At 39.1% G+C, this 15,308-nt stretch overlaps 1 protein-coding gene across 9 annotated transcripts in view; it reads right to left on the bottom strand.

Moving 5' to 3' along the window:
- Nucleotides 1-15,308, bottom strand: part of PTPRM (protein tyrosine phosphatase receptor type M) — a 495,715-nt gene that overhangs the window by 37,656 nt on the left and 442,751 nt on the right. For all 9 annotated transcript variants that reach the window (XM_064442974.1, XM_064442975.1, XM_064442979.1 and 6 more), the window contains one exon: nucleotides 15,144-15,180. In XM_064442974.1, coding sequence (XP_064299044.1) covers nucleotides 15,144-15,180 — 37 coding nt within the window. The remainder of the gene's footprint in view (nucleotides 1-15,143; nucleotides 15,181-15,308) is intronic.

Below are 15,308 nucleotides of genomic sequence, written 5' to 3'. Positions count from 1 at the left end.
AGTAAATGTTTTCCTACTAACAGATATGGCTGCACGGCAAAAAAAGGCAAAAAGCCACGATTCCCTTTGCACTGTCAAAAAAATCCCAAACCCATTATGTAGCAGAAATTGTTCAAAATACCAGGAGAACAGACTACAACCTCATAGATTAAGAAGTTCAAGAATTCTCCTTTTCCTAACGAACCTCTTAAATGGGACAGACCAGCTGTTCATAGGATAACTTACAGAGAATTTTGCAGGAGGAAACAAAATTACAGGGTTACTAATATTCTGCCAGTCCAGTGATCTGATAATCCGTAAGTGCATGTTATTTGCTCTCTTAACTGTCCTAGAATTCAGAGGTAAGAACAAAACCCCCTTTCAGAAAAAGTTATGTAGAAAACTGTAGTTAAATGTTACTTTAAACTGTATCACTGACTGCAGGCAAAGGAATATCTCCCTTAACCAAAACACATTTTTTCCCTACTCAATAAGGCAACGTGCCTGGGATTTTATCAATAGGAATTTGCAGGCACATCATTATGTGATCAGGTTTTCATAAGTGTCCAGTTCTGTCAGCCTCCCAGTTACCTCACAGGAAACTCATCAGTGTTCAGCAGCTCTGCAAACCTTGATACCTCTTTGCGTGACCAGGTGTAGACTAAGGAGAGTAAGATTAGGTTCCACTTTTTCATAAAGTAAAATATAATAAAACGTTTTGATCTTTCCATCTAAAATAGTCCGCATGCTATAAAGAAAAGTGACAGATCCCAGTTGTGCTGATTTAATCAACTAGCAAGATAAACTGCTAGTTCAGTATTTTTTTGTAATTGCATTGCTACTGCCACACAGCAGTACAGCTGTACGCTGGCTCATCTCCGCCGTCCCCAAATGAGCTGGTTTCTGAATGGAAGATACCTTGAAGATCTGATCAGTTGCTGATAATCTGATTTGGCAAGAACAGTCTTTACCGTCTGCTTTTTGAACAGGTATTGTAGCATGCATTTAACTTTCATTCCCCCTTCCAGGAGTTCTTAAAGGTTTAGTGCCTCCACGGAGGCAGCGATGTCCAGAACAAAGCTCTGCTATATGAACTTGAAAAACTCAGGCAGTGATCATGCAGTCTTTCTGCAATAACTGATCTCAAAATAGCTTTAGACATTTGTTTTCTACCATAACATATATATTGAAATTGACGTTACAGGCTTATACAAGAGTATGTTTTCTTAGGCACAGTATGTATGCCCCTATAAATACTGTGAATAATATTTTAAGTCTGAGATAAAACTGTAGTCAAGATATCACTAAACCGTATGGGCTGACTAATCCCCAATAGCTATCCAAATGCATACAGATCAGTCTTTCATATATTAAGTTGTCAAGAAAATAATGATGAAGAAGAAACAGGTCATATAACCTGGCTGCTTCTAACACTTTAGAAGCTTTCTCCCAAGTCTGTTCCAGAAACTAAAACAGCATCGAGGGTAAAATGTACTCCAGTGCCATGCACCTATTCACTTCTACTGAAGTCTCCTATAGGAGACTGTTGGAATCAGCACACTAAAAGGCAACAGACATTTGTACTGGCAAAACTTGGCCATAAATGCTTCAGTGTTATTTATTAATTGCTGGTTTCTAGCCATACTTCAGTATTAATTATTTGTTGCTTCTGCATATCCCAGCCCCAGACATTTTGTGCACTAAAAAATCTCAATGAAATTAAACAAAACACCTGTAATGAGCTGAATAAACACATTCTTGCTTTTACCACTTTATTTCATTTGACTTATAGTGTTGACTGTGATGACATTTGAATTGCATTTTCTAATTTTAGCCTTACAAATATTAATTATTATGTAATCTTCAGCAGTGGTGTATTGTAATTTTACAGCCCTGCTGGCTTTCCTGATAAAACCAACAGTGGCAGAGGTGATTGATAGATTCCGGGATTACGAAGCAAATATCTCTTCCTCCCTTGTCTCAGCTGTGGAGAAACCACCCTGGAAGCTTCAGCAACTCTAGGAGGATATATCCTACTTCCCACCTGTACAGACCAGCATCTCAGCCATTAGGAGTAAGCATCCCTTTGCTCAAGACAGAGGATGCACACTATGGGCCACCCTATGGTTTTACCTGTGTGACCACGGAAAGAACATGAGGAAGTAGGATGGAAAACCTACCTCGACCCTAGAGGCACAGGTATGTGAGTTGCAAGGAAAAAAAATCGCTCAGGGGGGTTCCTCCAGGAAAGGTGCTGCTCCAGTTTCCAGTAAGCAATTCCCCAGACAGAGGAGCAGAAGCGCTGATTTTATTTCTGATCTTAACAGAGGCACTTGTGATTCACATTTACAAGAAGTGAGCTGTGAACACTGCGATCGGGACTAGAGGGGCCCTGCCTCCAGCCAGGTGGAGGAAAGGGATAACTGGGTTTACTGGGCTGTGTGGATCCGATGGCCTGGCACATCTGACCCACAGGAGTGTAAGGCTCTGTTGGACACTGGTCACAGTGCACCCTAATGCCATTAAACTATACAGGGGCAGAACCCATCAGTATTGCAGGAGTGATGGGGATCCCAAGAGCTAACTGTATTGGAGGCCGAAGTGAGCCTCACTGGGAATGAGTGGCAAAAGCACCCCATCATGACTGGCCCAGAGGATCCGTGCATCCTTGGCATAGACTACCTCAGGAGAGGGTATTTCAAGGACCCAAAAGGTTACAAGTGGGCTTTTGGTGTGGCTGCCTTGGAGATGGAGGAAATCAAACAGCTGTCTACCTTGCCTGGCCTCTTGAAGGACCCTTCTGTTGTGGGGTTGCTGAAGGTCAAAGAACAACAGGTGCCAATCGCCACCACAACAGTGCACCGGCGGCACTATCGCACCAACCGAGACTCCCTGATCCCCACCCATGAGCTCATTCGTTGACTGAAGAGCCAAGGAGTCATCAGGAAGATCCACTCACCCTTTAACAGTCCCATATGGCCAGTGCAGAAGTCTAATGGAGAGTGGAGGCGAACAGTAGACTATTGTGGCCTGAACAAAGTCACTCCACCGTTGAGTGCTGCTGTGCCAGACGTGCTAGAACTTCAGTATGAACTGGAGTCAAAGGCAGCCAGGTGGTATGCCACAACTGATATCGCCAATGCATTTTTCTCCATCCCTCTGGCAGCAGAGTGCAGGCCACAGTTTGCTTTTACTTGGAGGGGCGTCCAGTGCACCTGGAATTGACTGCCCCGGGGGTGGAAACGCAGTCCCACGTTGGGCACCAAAAAGGACTGTCGTGGTTTAGTCCCAGTCAGCAACTGAACACCACGCAGCCGCTCGCTCACTCCCCCCACCCCCGTGGGATGGGGGAGAGAATCGGAAGAGCAAAAGCAAAAAAAACCCCAAACTTGTGGGTTAAGAACGGTTTAATAATTAAAATTTAAAAAATAATTATAATAATGATTATTATATTAATAACAATAATGATAATGTAATAAAAAGGGAAAAAGGGAAAAAACCAGAAACACAGACAATACAACCGCTTACCACCTGCTGACTGATGCTGCCAGTCCCCAAGCTGCAATTGCTGCCTCCCTCACCCGGCCAGCTCCTCCCAGTTGTCATGCTGGGCATGGTGTTACATGATATGGAATATCCCTTTGGCCAGTTTGAATATGCTTTCTTGTCTGTGCCCCCTCCCCTCCCGGCTTCTTGTGCACCCGGCAGAGCATGGGAAGCTGGAAAAGTCCTTGACTAGTACAAGCACTACCCAACAACAACTAAAACACCAGTGTGTTATCAACATTATTGTCATACTAAGTCCAAAGCACAGCACTGTGCCAGCTGCAGTGAAGAAAATTAACTCTATCCCAGCTAAAACCATGACACCTTGGAAAAAAACAAATAAGCAAAGCTGTGGATGAACGTCCAATGCGGTTGGTTCCCTATAGGTGTGTTAAGCCAGCAGGCAGCCCAAGCAAGGAAGCCTGAGGCTATGGCTGCTTGTATGTGAGGTATGGAAAAAACCTCCCCCTCAGTTTTAAACCTTATTTTAACTGATTCCTCCATGGTAGTAGATTCAGAGATGGCAGAGAGGAGCCACTTGTTTGCAGAGGCAGTAATTAACTCACAGTCAGGTAAGAAAGAACATAATTTTGTAAGCAAGAAATCTACCAGAACTTAATTCACAAACAAATGAAAACTGTTCAGTTTCTCCTAACACTGGTTTTAACCCAGGCTTCAGAATATACTGTGCATATCAAATATATGCAGAGTCTATATCTGAGGTGTAGCTAGCCCACTATTTCTTTTTTTTCATCTTTTGCAACAATACCACCTTACAATGAAAAAAAAAAAAAGAAAAAAGAAAAGAAAACAGTATGCAGCAAGACTATTCCACAGTAAGTCACCTCAGCTCCACTCAAGTGGGTTAATCAGGACTGAGCTATGAATTTAAAATGTGTCTTTCATTATTTCCTCACCTTAGATGGATTGTCAATAAGAAACAGATCTGACTGAATCTTGTTAGCTTGACATTTCATGAAAACGCTGCTTATAAAGCAAGCTGAAATGCTTTATTGGGACAAATCCTGCCCAACGCAGCTACTGGCAACATAGAGGCTTTCTACTGTATCCTTTGACTCAGGGAAAATATAGCCTTCTCTCATTATCAGCCAGGGGACAGCACAGTGAATAGTAATTGGCTGATTTTCAAGCACAAACTAAATCCTACCTGCTTCAAGCTAGCCAGTCAGCAAGCCCTGCTGCCTGCACAGTGCTATATGTGAAAATTGGCTTTCACAAAATGAAATTTTCGAAGTGCTTTCAAGTCCCATTAGCTTTCAACAAGGCTCAGATTACTAAGTGACTGAGGTGCATGTAGAAATTTTATCTACAGCTCCCATGAGACTGACCAGAGCTTTGGCTGGCTTTCTCTACCACCTCCCCCTATATTTAGAGAAGTCAGCACTAGACCTTTCACAGGATGAAGGAAAGGAAGAGATTGACCTGTAAATTCTCCATCTCTTTCCAAATGTAAAAAGAACATAAAAACATTTGGCCTGTAACATGCTGCTTACAGTGTACAGCAGTGATAAGCCACAGTCCTATTGTTTTATGAAATACAGGCAAGTGTCTCACAGCTAGCTAAAATAAAAACAACCCTCCATTCTTAATTCCGAGTTTAACAGAGATGCTTAAAAAAATACATCCTTTGAGTAATGACAAAACTGATTATTCCAGAGAATTTTTTCTTTAAAATTGCTCATTCCACAAAACTAGGTAGACTGAAAATACATATTTTATAAGTGTGCGTATATACACATACACATCAACCAGCGGATAGAGCTGGGTCATTTCTCTTGTTGGCATTCGTCTGATCCTATTCTGCAGCGGTTCTGTGGATAGTCAGAAAGTTTTATGGGGATGTGGTATTTATTCTCTGGAATATCATATGGCATTTTCTTTTCTGTACTGATACAGATATAACTAGGCTGGAACAGCGCACATCTCTATGCATTATTTTGTCTGCATTATGGTACCATCTAGAAATCCCAGTCCGGGACTGGAACTCCACTGTCACAGGGACTGAATTACATATTGAATGCCCATGAATACACAAAAAGGTGTTCATCCCCCTCACAGTCACAATCCAAACATACCTTGAGGGACAAGGTAGGGTTTGAATGAACTGAACAGGCTTGGTATAATATAAGGCAGCCACAATATGCCAGTTCACTGGCCATTTCTGAAGAGTCTTACCGGTCCCTGTTCTGCATTAGTATTTCCACCATGTTCAGAAACAAGTAATTGCTGCACTTAAATATATTTTTAAGTCTGAGACAGACTTTATTTGTGCGGTCTTGGCAGGTGCTATTTAAGACATAACACTACAGCTAATGCTACCAGCTAACTTTCCATCTAATAAAGTGTTACACACTTATTGATTGACATTTCTCCACAGTTAAATTTCCAATACTAGCTGAGTTTGTCCCGTATCAACAAAATAAAATGAAAATGTCATATGAATTCCCAAAGAATAAATAGCACATTCCCATAACACCTTTTGACTACTCACAGCAGTACTGCAGACCAGGAACATAGGAACTAGCAGTAACAGAAACGCTCCAGATTTATCCAGTTAGCTTGAGATTAGGCAAAGCTGAATGCAATAAAAGCTGCGTACATAGTAGTACCAGCCAGGTATGTACCATTGTGTCATTCAAGAGAGCTACTTTTTCTGATCTTAACTGCAGGAAATTAAAAAACCCAACAAAACAATGTAGATGTAGTTTAATGTAGTTCATCCATCATAGTTCAAGAACTCTTTCATGTAATTTCTTTGCCACACAGCAGGGATGTTAAATGGCCTGTTCCTGTCATTAACATTTTCTCATTCTGGATAAATCCAATATCTTCCAAATTTTGCATTACGTGTAGCACTCCTGGGGGTTAGGGATCCCCTAGTGAGGGTTATGTGGGATACTTGAATAAGGCCAGATTCTTGAATTGTTATCTCTCACAGCTTTTAAGAGAGCACTGCTAGGCAATGGCTTGCAGGGAGTGTGTTTTCAGTTTTTTCTGCTATGAAACAGGAATACTTTGAATAACTATAATTGTAACTACAGTCCTTGATGTATTTTCCAGCGGAGTGTACTGGCTACAGAGAAACAGAGTTGGCCTTTCTCACACATGGACTCTCTTTCTCTCTATGGCCTGCAGAGATTTAATTATTTAATTACAGTTCAGCATGTTGGGAGAATGGTAGGTGACTCGTCTGGGAAACTGAAATTCAGATCAAACAGGAACATGAGGTATTGGCTCTCCATCTGAGGTCACAGCTCTGACTGAAGGCTTATTCCAGAAGCCTTGAGCCCACAGTTTGCACCTAAACTGTCTCTGTGAAAGCAGTCCAACAGAAAGTTTCAGTTTAGCTGAATCAGTGTTTTCCAGTAAGAAAGCTGTTTTAGTTTCTAATTTGTGCATTCTTCTCAATAAGAGTGATTTGCATCATGGAAATATGAATTCCTATTAATCACTCATTCTAAATAGCCCATCTGAGCTCGGGAAGACTAACAAATACAGAATTTATTTTGCAAAAAACATGCTGCCTATTACATTTCCAACTCAAAAATCTTGGGTAATTGACTTGTTGGACTGGGTTCTTCGTATCAGCTTGTAATGCAGAATCAGTTTTGATGATGGATGAGAAGTTTAAGATCATTCTATTCCCTTCAGTAGAAAGTTCCTTAGGGAATGGACAAAAGAACCTAATTAGTCTCTCCCATTTCTACTTTCTATTTTCATGTTGAGTCAATCATAAGCATCAGGATGTAATAAAATCATCAGTATTCTCTAGCTCAATAATACGAGTTCATTTTGGCTACTTGTTTCTTTATTTTTCCCCAAGGACCTTATTGTGAAGGAATGTTGCTCAGGCTTGTGAGTAAGATATTCAGATGCTGTGTTTTTTAAACTTGTACTGGGAGTTTAAATGCATTAACATGAACACTTTACCCAGATGAACAAACAAGACAATTTAGTCTACATTAAAGCACAAGCAAAAATGCTAGAAAAAGCAAATTTATCATAATTTATTATCCTGATAGGTATTTCACGAGTGAGATCTATCACTCACAACATATTTTTCTATTTAAGGCTGGAGAACTTGGGTACATTCATTTCTTCCTCATTCATAGAAATAGTCAGAATCAAGCAAATATTAGTCAGATCAAGATATATGTGAAGGTCATTAACAAATAAATGTGTATTGAATATTTTTGCTTTTAACTTCAAGATAATTATGGTAAAAAATAAATCTGCATGACAAAAAATTCTCTCAGCAGTATTATTTACCATTATTTTGGGGAGCACATTGGTTATTTTCACCACTTCAAGTAGGAAAGGCAACACTAACCTTTTAATTCTGTTTTTTATTATGGTTTATAGGAGACTGCAGTATTTGATGTACACTGTAAACAAGGAAAGCCATTCTAACATGGGGGGCGTATCTGTGCTTAGTAGAGACACAGTAACATGAGCATGCTTGCAACAGAATGAGATTGAGCAGCAGCAGAGGGAATCTCCACAAAGTCTACCTCTGAATATGCAACTGCATGGAATAATACAGATGGAGAAGGAAAGAAATTAATCCAATAAGCCTGTACCTTTTTTTCTTTTCTTTTTCCAAAGGCAGTGCTTCAAAATCACCCAGACTGTCTGTCATGTGCATTGGTGGCGGCCGTATCAATGTGGAGATTTCAGTTGCCACCAAAGGATACAGAATAGAGAGGAGATGACAGGTTTCAAAGATGTGGATACGGTGCCAAGGCAAAAAAAAGCTGCCTTATTTGTTTCTTGATACATTTGTTTCTGAAATACATTCTGTCTGTAAATTTGCTGCATTTTTTTTTTTTCCCCAGCAAATGAGAAGACTCAAAGCTTTCTTACACCTGCTGCCAAGCTTCCTCCAGGCTGCTGAAGACCAGCTGGAAAATAAACTTCACAGGAAAAAAGATCTTTGACTATGTGATTTTCCTGACAAACTGCCTTTCTCTGGTCCTTCTTCTGCTTTAGCATTAGGCTTCACTCATTGATGGGCATGTTAACAGTACTCTGTCAAGAGTGCCAGGTACCTTCCCCATGAAGCCCAATCTACGGCTGATTCTTTATCGAGGATGGAAACCCTATCACCAAACATCAGGTTTTCATAATTCACATCCCCCAGAAATACAGACATGTGAGGTACATTTGTAAGGGTGATATTGTATACATCTTCCTTGGAGGAAAAAAACCGTATTCTAGTACATAAACTAGGTAATTAGGTGGCTGAGCAGCAAATACACTAATATATGGCTGCCTCCATAATGCTGTTTTCTGAAAGTGTGTTTGGTTCACAAGGACAGTTTGCTCAGCAATTGGGTTTCAGGAAGACCATAAATTCCTTGTTTGCAGGACATATTTTACAGTCACAGTTTTAAAAAGAGGACAAATATATTACTTTTCACATGATCTTTTATTTTCTACAATACAACCATGAAAAATTTCCTTTTGCCCGATTCACCTCTTTGTCTACTTAATTAATGTAGTCTCTCCTTTCTCTTACTTCTTAATTCTGATATGCAAAAGTCTGTTGTAGCTATTCTAGACTGACTTCAGAGCAGAGAAATCAAACCAATACCTTGCCTTTGAGACAGAGACGTCTATACACTCTGAAGACCTTGTCTGATGTTTGATGTCTGATTTCTTGCTGCTTAAATTTTGCAGGGGAGAGGGTAGAAGGATTGCTTTTTCTTCTGTGGCTTTGACAATGGACTACAGAAAAACCATCAGTTTCTCAAACTGTTGTTTCACAAGCCACATTAACAAGCAAGTGAAAGAACAGCCTGCATGGAATGTGCGAATTTATATTAGCAAATAAATATAAAATAATTATTCAGTATAATTTCTAGAGCTTGTTAGTACTTTCAAAGAATTTCCAAAGGTTTATGAAAGGCAGGCGTGTATTTTATGCAAAATGTAGCCACACATATGTAAAGAAGAATGTAAGTGGCTTTACCTAGTAATGGATTTATCAGCAATTCTCCAACGCTCCTGTTTCAACAGGTTTGCACACAAAGATTCAGAGAAGTGACACGCTGCAACAGAGCCTCCGTATTTATTAGAAAACTACGCTCTGCCTTTTACAGCCTTCTACACTGAATGGAAAGCAACAGAGGCATCTCATTCCTGTATAGACAAAACTACAACTCAGCTGATTAAGACAAAGACAGAAAAATATAAGAATCATGAAAATGGTGAAAGATAACTATTCTAACACAGTTATCACTAACATCTCCCCTGTTAGAAACAAAGAGGCAGAGATAAGCTCTGGTATTCTCATGTACCGTAATGTGGCAACTGTTGGAAAGTGTTGTCTTTGATAGTTACCAGTTTTTACTACATACTCTCTTTTCATCCTCAACATAGTAAAAGGACCAACTTTTAAAAGTTGCTCAAATGATGTAATTGTTATCATCAGCCTTCGGTGGGAAATGGTAGTAAGAAAGCTCTTGAGAATTTTGCCATATGGCTTCACAATATAACCTGGAGATATAATTTCCATATATAAAGGGTCTATTACTTCTGTATGCATTTGGGTGTGGGACAAAAAAGTAACTTTTTTGCCATTTGTCACCGCTGTTGCAAAAGAGGTGAAAGACATGTTTTAGAAAGCCTCATCTATTCAACGTAGTGTTTAAGAATGGGTTTGTCTCATTCACTGAAGACAGATGGCTTCAACCACCTTTTTAATGTTTTGATGATTAGGAAGTAAAGAACAGCATCAAACACAGTTGAATCTTCAAGATTAATACAGGTGTATAGAATTCAATCACTTTTTATATGTATCAGGAAACCAGCCTGACTACCCTCCATCCTGCATAAATGACAGCATATATAAAGCTGAAAAATTGTGTAGAACTATCTTGCTTTGTTGTTTTCCAATTCTCCCTGAAGTAATTTCAAATATTAATTTTCATCTGGAGGCTAAAACCATGGCAGCAAAAGTTTCTTTGTAAAGGGAAGTTTAGAGCTTCCACACTGCCATACTTCTGACAACTTTTTGCAACATATAAACTAAAAACATGCCAAGGAAGTTACGATTGTTATTATTCAAAGCAATATTTCTGCTTCAGATGCCTGAAAGGGAACTTTCAGTTAGAAAGGAAATGTATTTTTGTTTCTGAAAACCCTTATTAAAATGTTCGTGCAACACATACAGTCGTGTGTGGAAGAAAGACACATATTTTGCAGAAAAGAGATGCAATACGAAAGGGGTTATTACAGCAGTAAGTTTATGCTGCTTAGTGAAGACTGTAGACATTTCCATTGTAAATATTTATTTTCAGAAGTTTGTAACTCATACCTAAAACACTCCTCCTGACTGAAACCTGACTTGATGTCTGCCTCCTAATCAGCAATACACAAAGTGAAACAGTTTAGCACCTGCTTTACAATTGGATACAGAAAAAAAAGAGGTTGAAAGGCTATTACATCTAAAGCTTCTTTATTTTCAAGAGTAACTTTTTACAGCCATTAAGATATGCTCTGAAGTACTCCACAAAACACTTTAGATCTGGTTCCTCTGCATGCTGCAGCAAGCAGAGACAATCTGAACCGTGAGGAGGATTCAAAAGTTTGAGATACACAAATGAATATACTTCATATATGAAGATGTGCGACTTGCATGTGAGTAACCGCTGTTTCACACATGATCGACCTGCTCAAAAACCAGCCCTAGTGGAAATGGCAATAAGCCATGAGATATTAACATTCGTTTGTCACCCATAATTTACAGTTGCTGGTGCAGCGGTGGAGGAAGCATTACAAAACCTTTGACAGAGACTTGCTAAAAGAAGCTAAGTCATAGCTCAGTTAACTACATGAACTTCAGAGGACACAGAACAAGTAAATAAAAAAAAAGGTTACTTTTCCTGCTTAGTAATCAAGGTAAGATGCAAGATCAACAACAGCCATCCAGTAGTAAGAACATCCAGCAGTGTGTGTGAGAGAAAGTATCATTCAGATATTCAACCTTACTAAGTCTTACTAAAGGACCTGGTTAAAATTCATTGATTACCTAACTCCTGGAAACAAAACCCTAGCTGCCAGCAAATTGAGCAGATCATACAAGAGCTCAACATTCTGCTATTAAAAAAACATTCTGCTATTAAAAAAATTTAAATAATTATATCCATGGGAACAGGGGCTATAAAAAAAACAAAATAGCAAGTTTTAAATTGCACCAGCTTGCAGGTTCTGGATGACCCGATATCCTGGCCTGTGACGAGGGATTATTTTTAATCATGGTGACTCAGGTGCGGATCCCATCTGTTGATGCCAATTACAGCAGATCACCAAAAGTCTTTATTAGCTGTAAATTCAGTCTACCACTCACATTATACTTATCACATAAAGGAAAATTGATGTTAATTTTATAAATGAAATTGCACACTCTGAATTTATTACTCTTAAAATGGAAGTAAAACCTTTTTTTGATTATTAGTTGAGAAAGCCTCCATTAGTTAAGTCTTATAAAAAATGTTTCTCCCCCTAATTCAAGTTAGCACCAGGATGTTGTGAATTCCAAGGTGGAAAGAAACCAGTCTGTATGTCAAACTCTGGTTAGTATGGAAGACAGACACACTTTAATAAACAGGTGATTATGCAACTCCCAGCTCTGTTAAAAGCAGATTGGTAGTCTATTACAAACTGATTAAATTTGCCACTTTTTCACTTCAAACAATTATATTTGCTCATTAACACTTGATATGTTGAATGCAGCTTAAGAAGAACATAGGAAAATTAAATATCAATCATTCTAACTCCTCAGAGATTTAAAAGTGACTCATGTAATGATATTTTCCTTCAAAGAACAATAGGCATGTGCACCTGCGAAAGCTGTGGTGGAGGAGAAAAGGGAGAATAGGAAAAGTTATTTAAAGACTGATATGAAGGAGATAACAAGGGAATGAAACATGCAGCTTAACTGTTGTGCCGCACTGATGTGTTTATATGTATCTATATGAAAGTATGTTCTAAAACAGAGTGGGAACATCACTGGCTATACTGCAAGCCGTTGCTCATGACAGGCTTACTAGTAAGAAGACTGTACACAGAGGCACAGTCTGTCTGACGTGAAACAAATGTCTTTCCTTTCATAGTTAATATAGAACCTTAAAGGAGATTTAGAGATTATTCCCAGTTACCTTATCACCTTTGCAAAAGACAGAGACTGCATCTAACTGGAAGTGTTACTTTTGTGCAAAGGCTTTGTCAGGAAGCTGGGGTACTGGAGAATAACACTAACTACCCTTTACACAGCTGCATCCATCAGGACATTGCAGAGAACTATAAAAAGCAGATGAGTATTTTTAAGCCTATTCTGCAGATGGGAAAGCTGAGAGACAGAAAGGAAAAGAAACTTTCTCATGATTCTTCATCAGGCTAGGGACAGAGCCAGAGAGAATACATAAACCTTTTGAGATCAGTGCTCTTCACTCCTCCAAAATTAGGATACAAATCTGCTTCCCAACTGGCCTTAAGAAATAAGATGTGAAAGATTTAATCTACCCAAAACCTCACAGCCACATTATTTTGAATTTGCTCCAAATTTTATGCCCATTTAGAAATGAATTTTGTATTCTTCAGAGACACAGTTTCTCACTTGTTGCACCATGGGAGGGGTTAGGCATCCCTGTGTGCACTTAGCTGCACCTACACAGAAGAAACTGATGGGACCCACCCCAAAGAATGACAGCTGAAACAGTCATATAGCCGTTACATCTTAGAAGACGACTTGCTTCTTCTACTCCTCTTATTCTCCTTCTTGACTAGGTACTTCTTGACACCGTATCAGGAAGAAGTGTGAAAAAGAAACTGTTGGGACTTGCTGGTGGATCTGATATGCAGACTTTCAGTATGTTATTCATACATTATTACATACTTGGCTTTAAGACCTGAAAGTACAAAACCCTCAAGCTTGGTATTTGCTATTCAAGTATTACGATGAGTGATAAAAGTGCATTTATACTTGCGTAAGATAGGGATCTCATATGTCTATCAGAAAGCTGCCAGGGAGATCTTCTGGAGAACCTCCTGATGAAAACAACTGCATTACAAACAGCAAGTAAAATACCAGCTGTGTATCTTTTTATTTTAGGATTCAATTAAAGGTGAAAAACAACAGCACCATTAGCTAAAGGTTAAATGGAGTGATCCATTTCTTCTTAGAAGAGGAGGGTGTAAAAGCCCAAAGGGAATCAAGCAAATGCTGCATTTTTGTCCTAGTTTTTTCCTGTCTGGATCATCTGTAGAAAGACTGTGGACTGAGGAAAGTGGTGGGTGGGTAGCAGAAGTGGAAGAAGCAGCACATTTAAATGGCTCATATTCTAAGATCACAAATTCTAATTCTGGTCTGAAAGTGTAATATCGACAGTAGCGAAGCAGTTCTAGAAATAAGATCTCTGTCCCGTCCCCCGTCGTCTGACACAAAGTAGCACCTCATTTGGGACTGTCGAGAGCTGAAGTACAGAAAGGCAGAGATACAAAGCCTTCCACTGGTAGGAGTGGGGACTGGAGGCTGCAGACTCTGGGTTACTTAGGGGACAACTGAAATCACTGTAAGAGCTCTTATTTGACATGGCCAATGATTTCTCTGCTTTGATAAAAAGTCATTAAAAAGTATATATGACCTCTAAATCCAACATATGCCAAGATTATTCAGAGTATACTATACTCAGTACTCCAGCTGGCTCTCTTAAATGTTGGGCATGTGTTGAAATAACGTATGTGGGTGTTGCTCAACTTCTTCAGATCCCCCGGCAAATGCAGAAAGCTCTATCATAGAATACCTATTACAGAGAGATTCCCTTTAAGGAGTGGAGGAGCAATCAAATTTTCACAAGTATGCTACCCAAGCATAGGCAGGAGATTGGCATATTGTTCAATATTATGATTAAGCAGTCACAGAAGACTCATCTTTTCTACCTGTTCCAGCTCTGAACTTGACCAAAAAATAAATAAGAACTGCAAGAGAATGGGCAAATTATGTCTTTGAAGACAAGTACAAATTGAAAATTAATTTGCATGTTGACAAAGGAATAGGTTCTTGTTCACAAGCAAGCTTTTAAATGATGGCCTGTAAAATTGTCTCTCTAGATCCCTTTGAAGAATCCCCCTGCAAGCGTAATATGTCTTTGGGTCCTCTACTAAAACTTGCTAACTGAAGTGAATTGTATTTTAAGGACCTGAAGCCTAGTTATCATTGAACAATTAAGAGAACATACATTTTCATGACACTAGCGTCTCTCTGAAAAGTTTACTGAATATTTCTACCATGACTTATTTCTTTTTTTCATGAGCTGAAAAATTCACTACTCACACGTTGAGTAGCTTCTGCCAAAAAGGATGTATTTTGCTTTTCTACTCAAAACCTATTTGAACACAAAAGTAAAAGACTGCTTACTCAACATACCTGAAAATTAGATAATAATTCAGTTTGCTTGCTTCTACCTAAGTGATTGAGCCTACTCTGTCCTGGATATTAACTGTAGCAAGAACGCGTCTTAGAGAGTACAAACTGCAATCCAAGTATAAAAACCTCTTTGCCTCACATAACCAAAAAGAAAGGGTAATAAACTTACCTTGTGTAGCAATGTAGTGATTTGGTCTATGATAACCCTAAAATAAATTGAAAAAAATTATAAGCAATATGCACCTTGGCTACATTGCTATGAGTGAAACTTCATTTAAAGTAGTATTCAGTAAAAATCACAACAATACAGATAACTTATTAGATGTAAAAATTC

This window comes from Phalacrocorax carbo, chromosome 2 (assembly GCF_963921805.1).
Source record: "Phalacrocorax carbo chromosome 2, bPhaCar2.1, whole genome shotgun sequence".
Lineage (NCBI taxonomy): Eukaryota > Metazoa > Chordata > Aves > Suliformes > Phalacrocoracidae > Phalacrocorax > Phalacrocorax carbo.
This window is presented reverse-complemented; position numbering and strand designations above follow the sequence as displayed.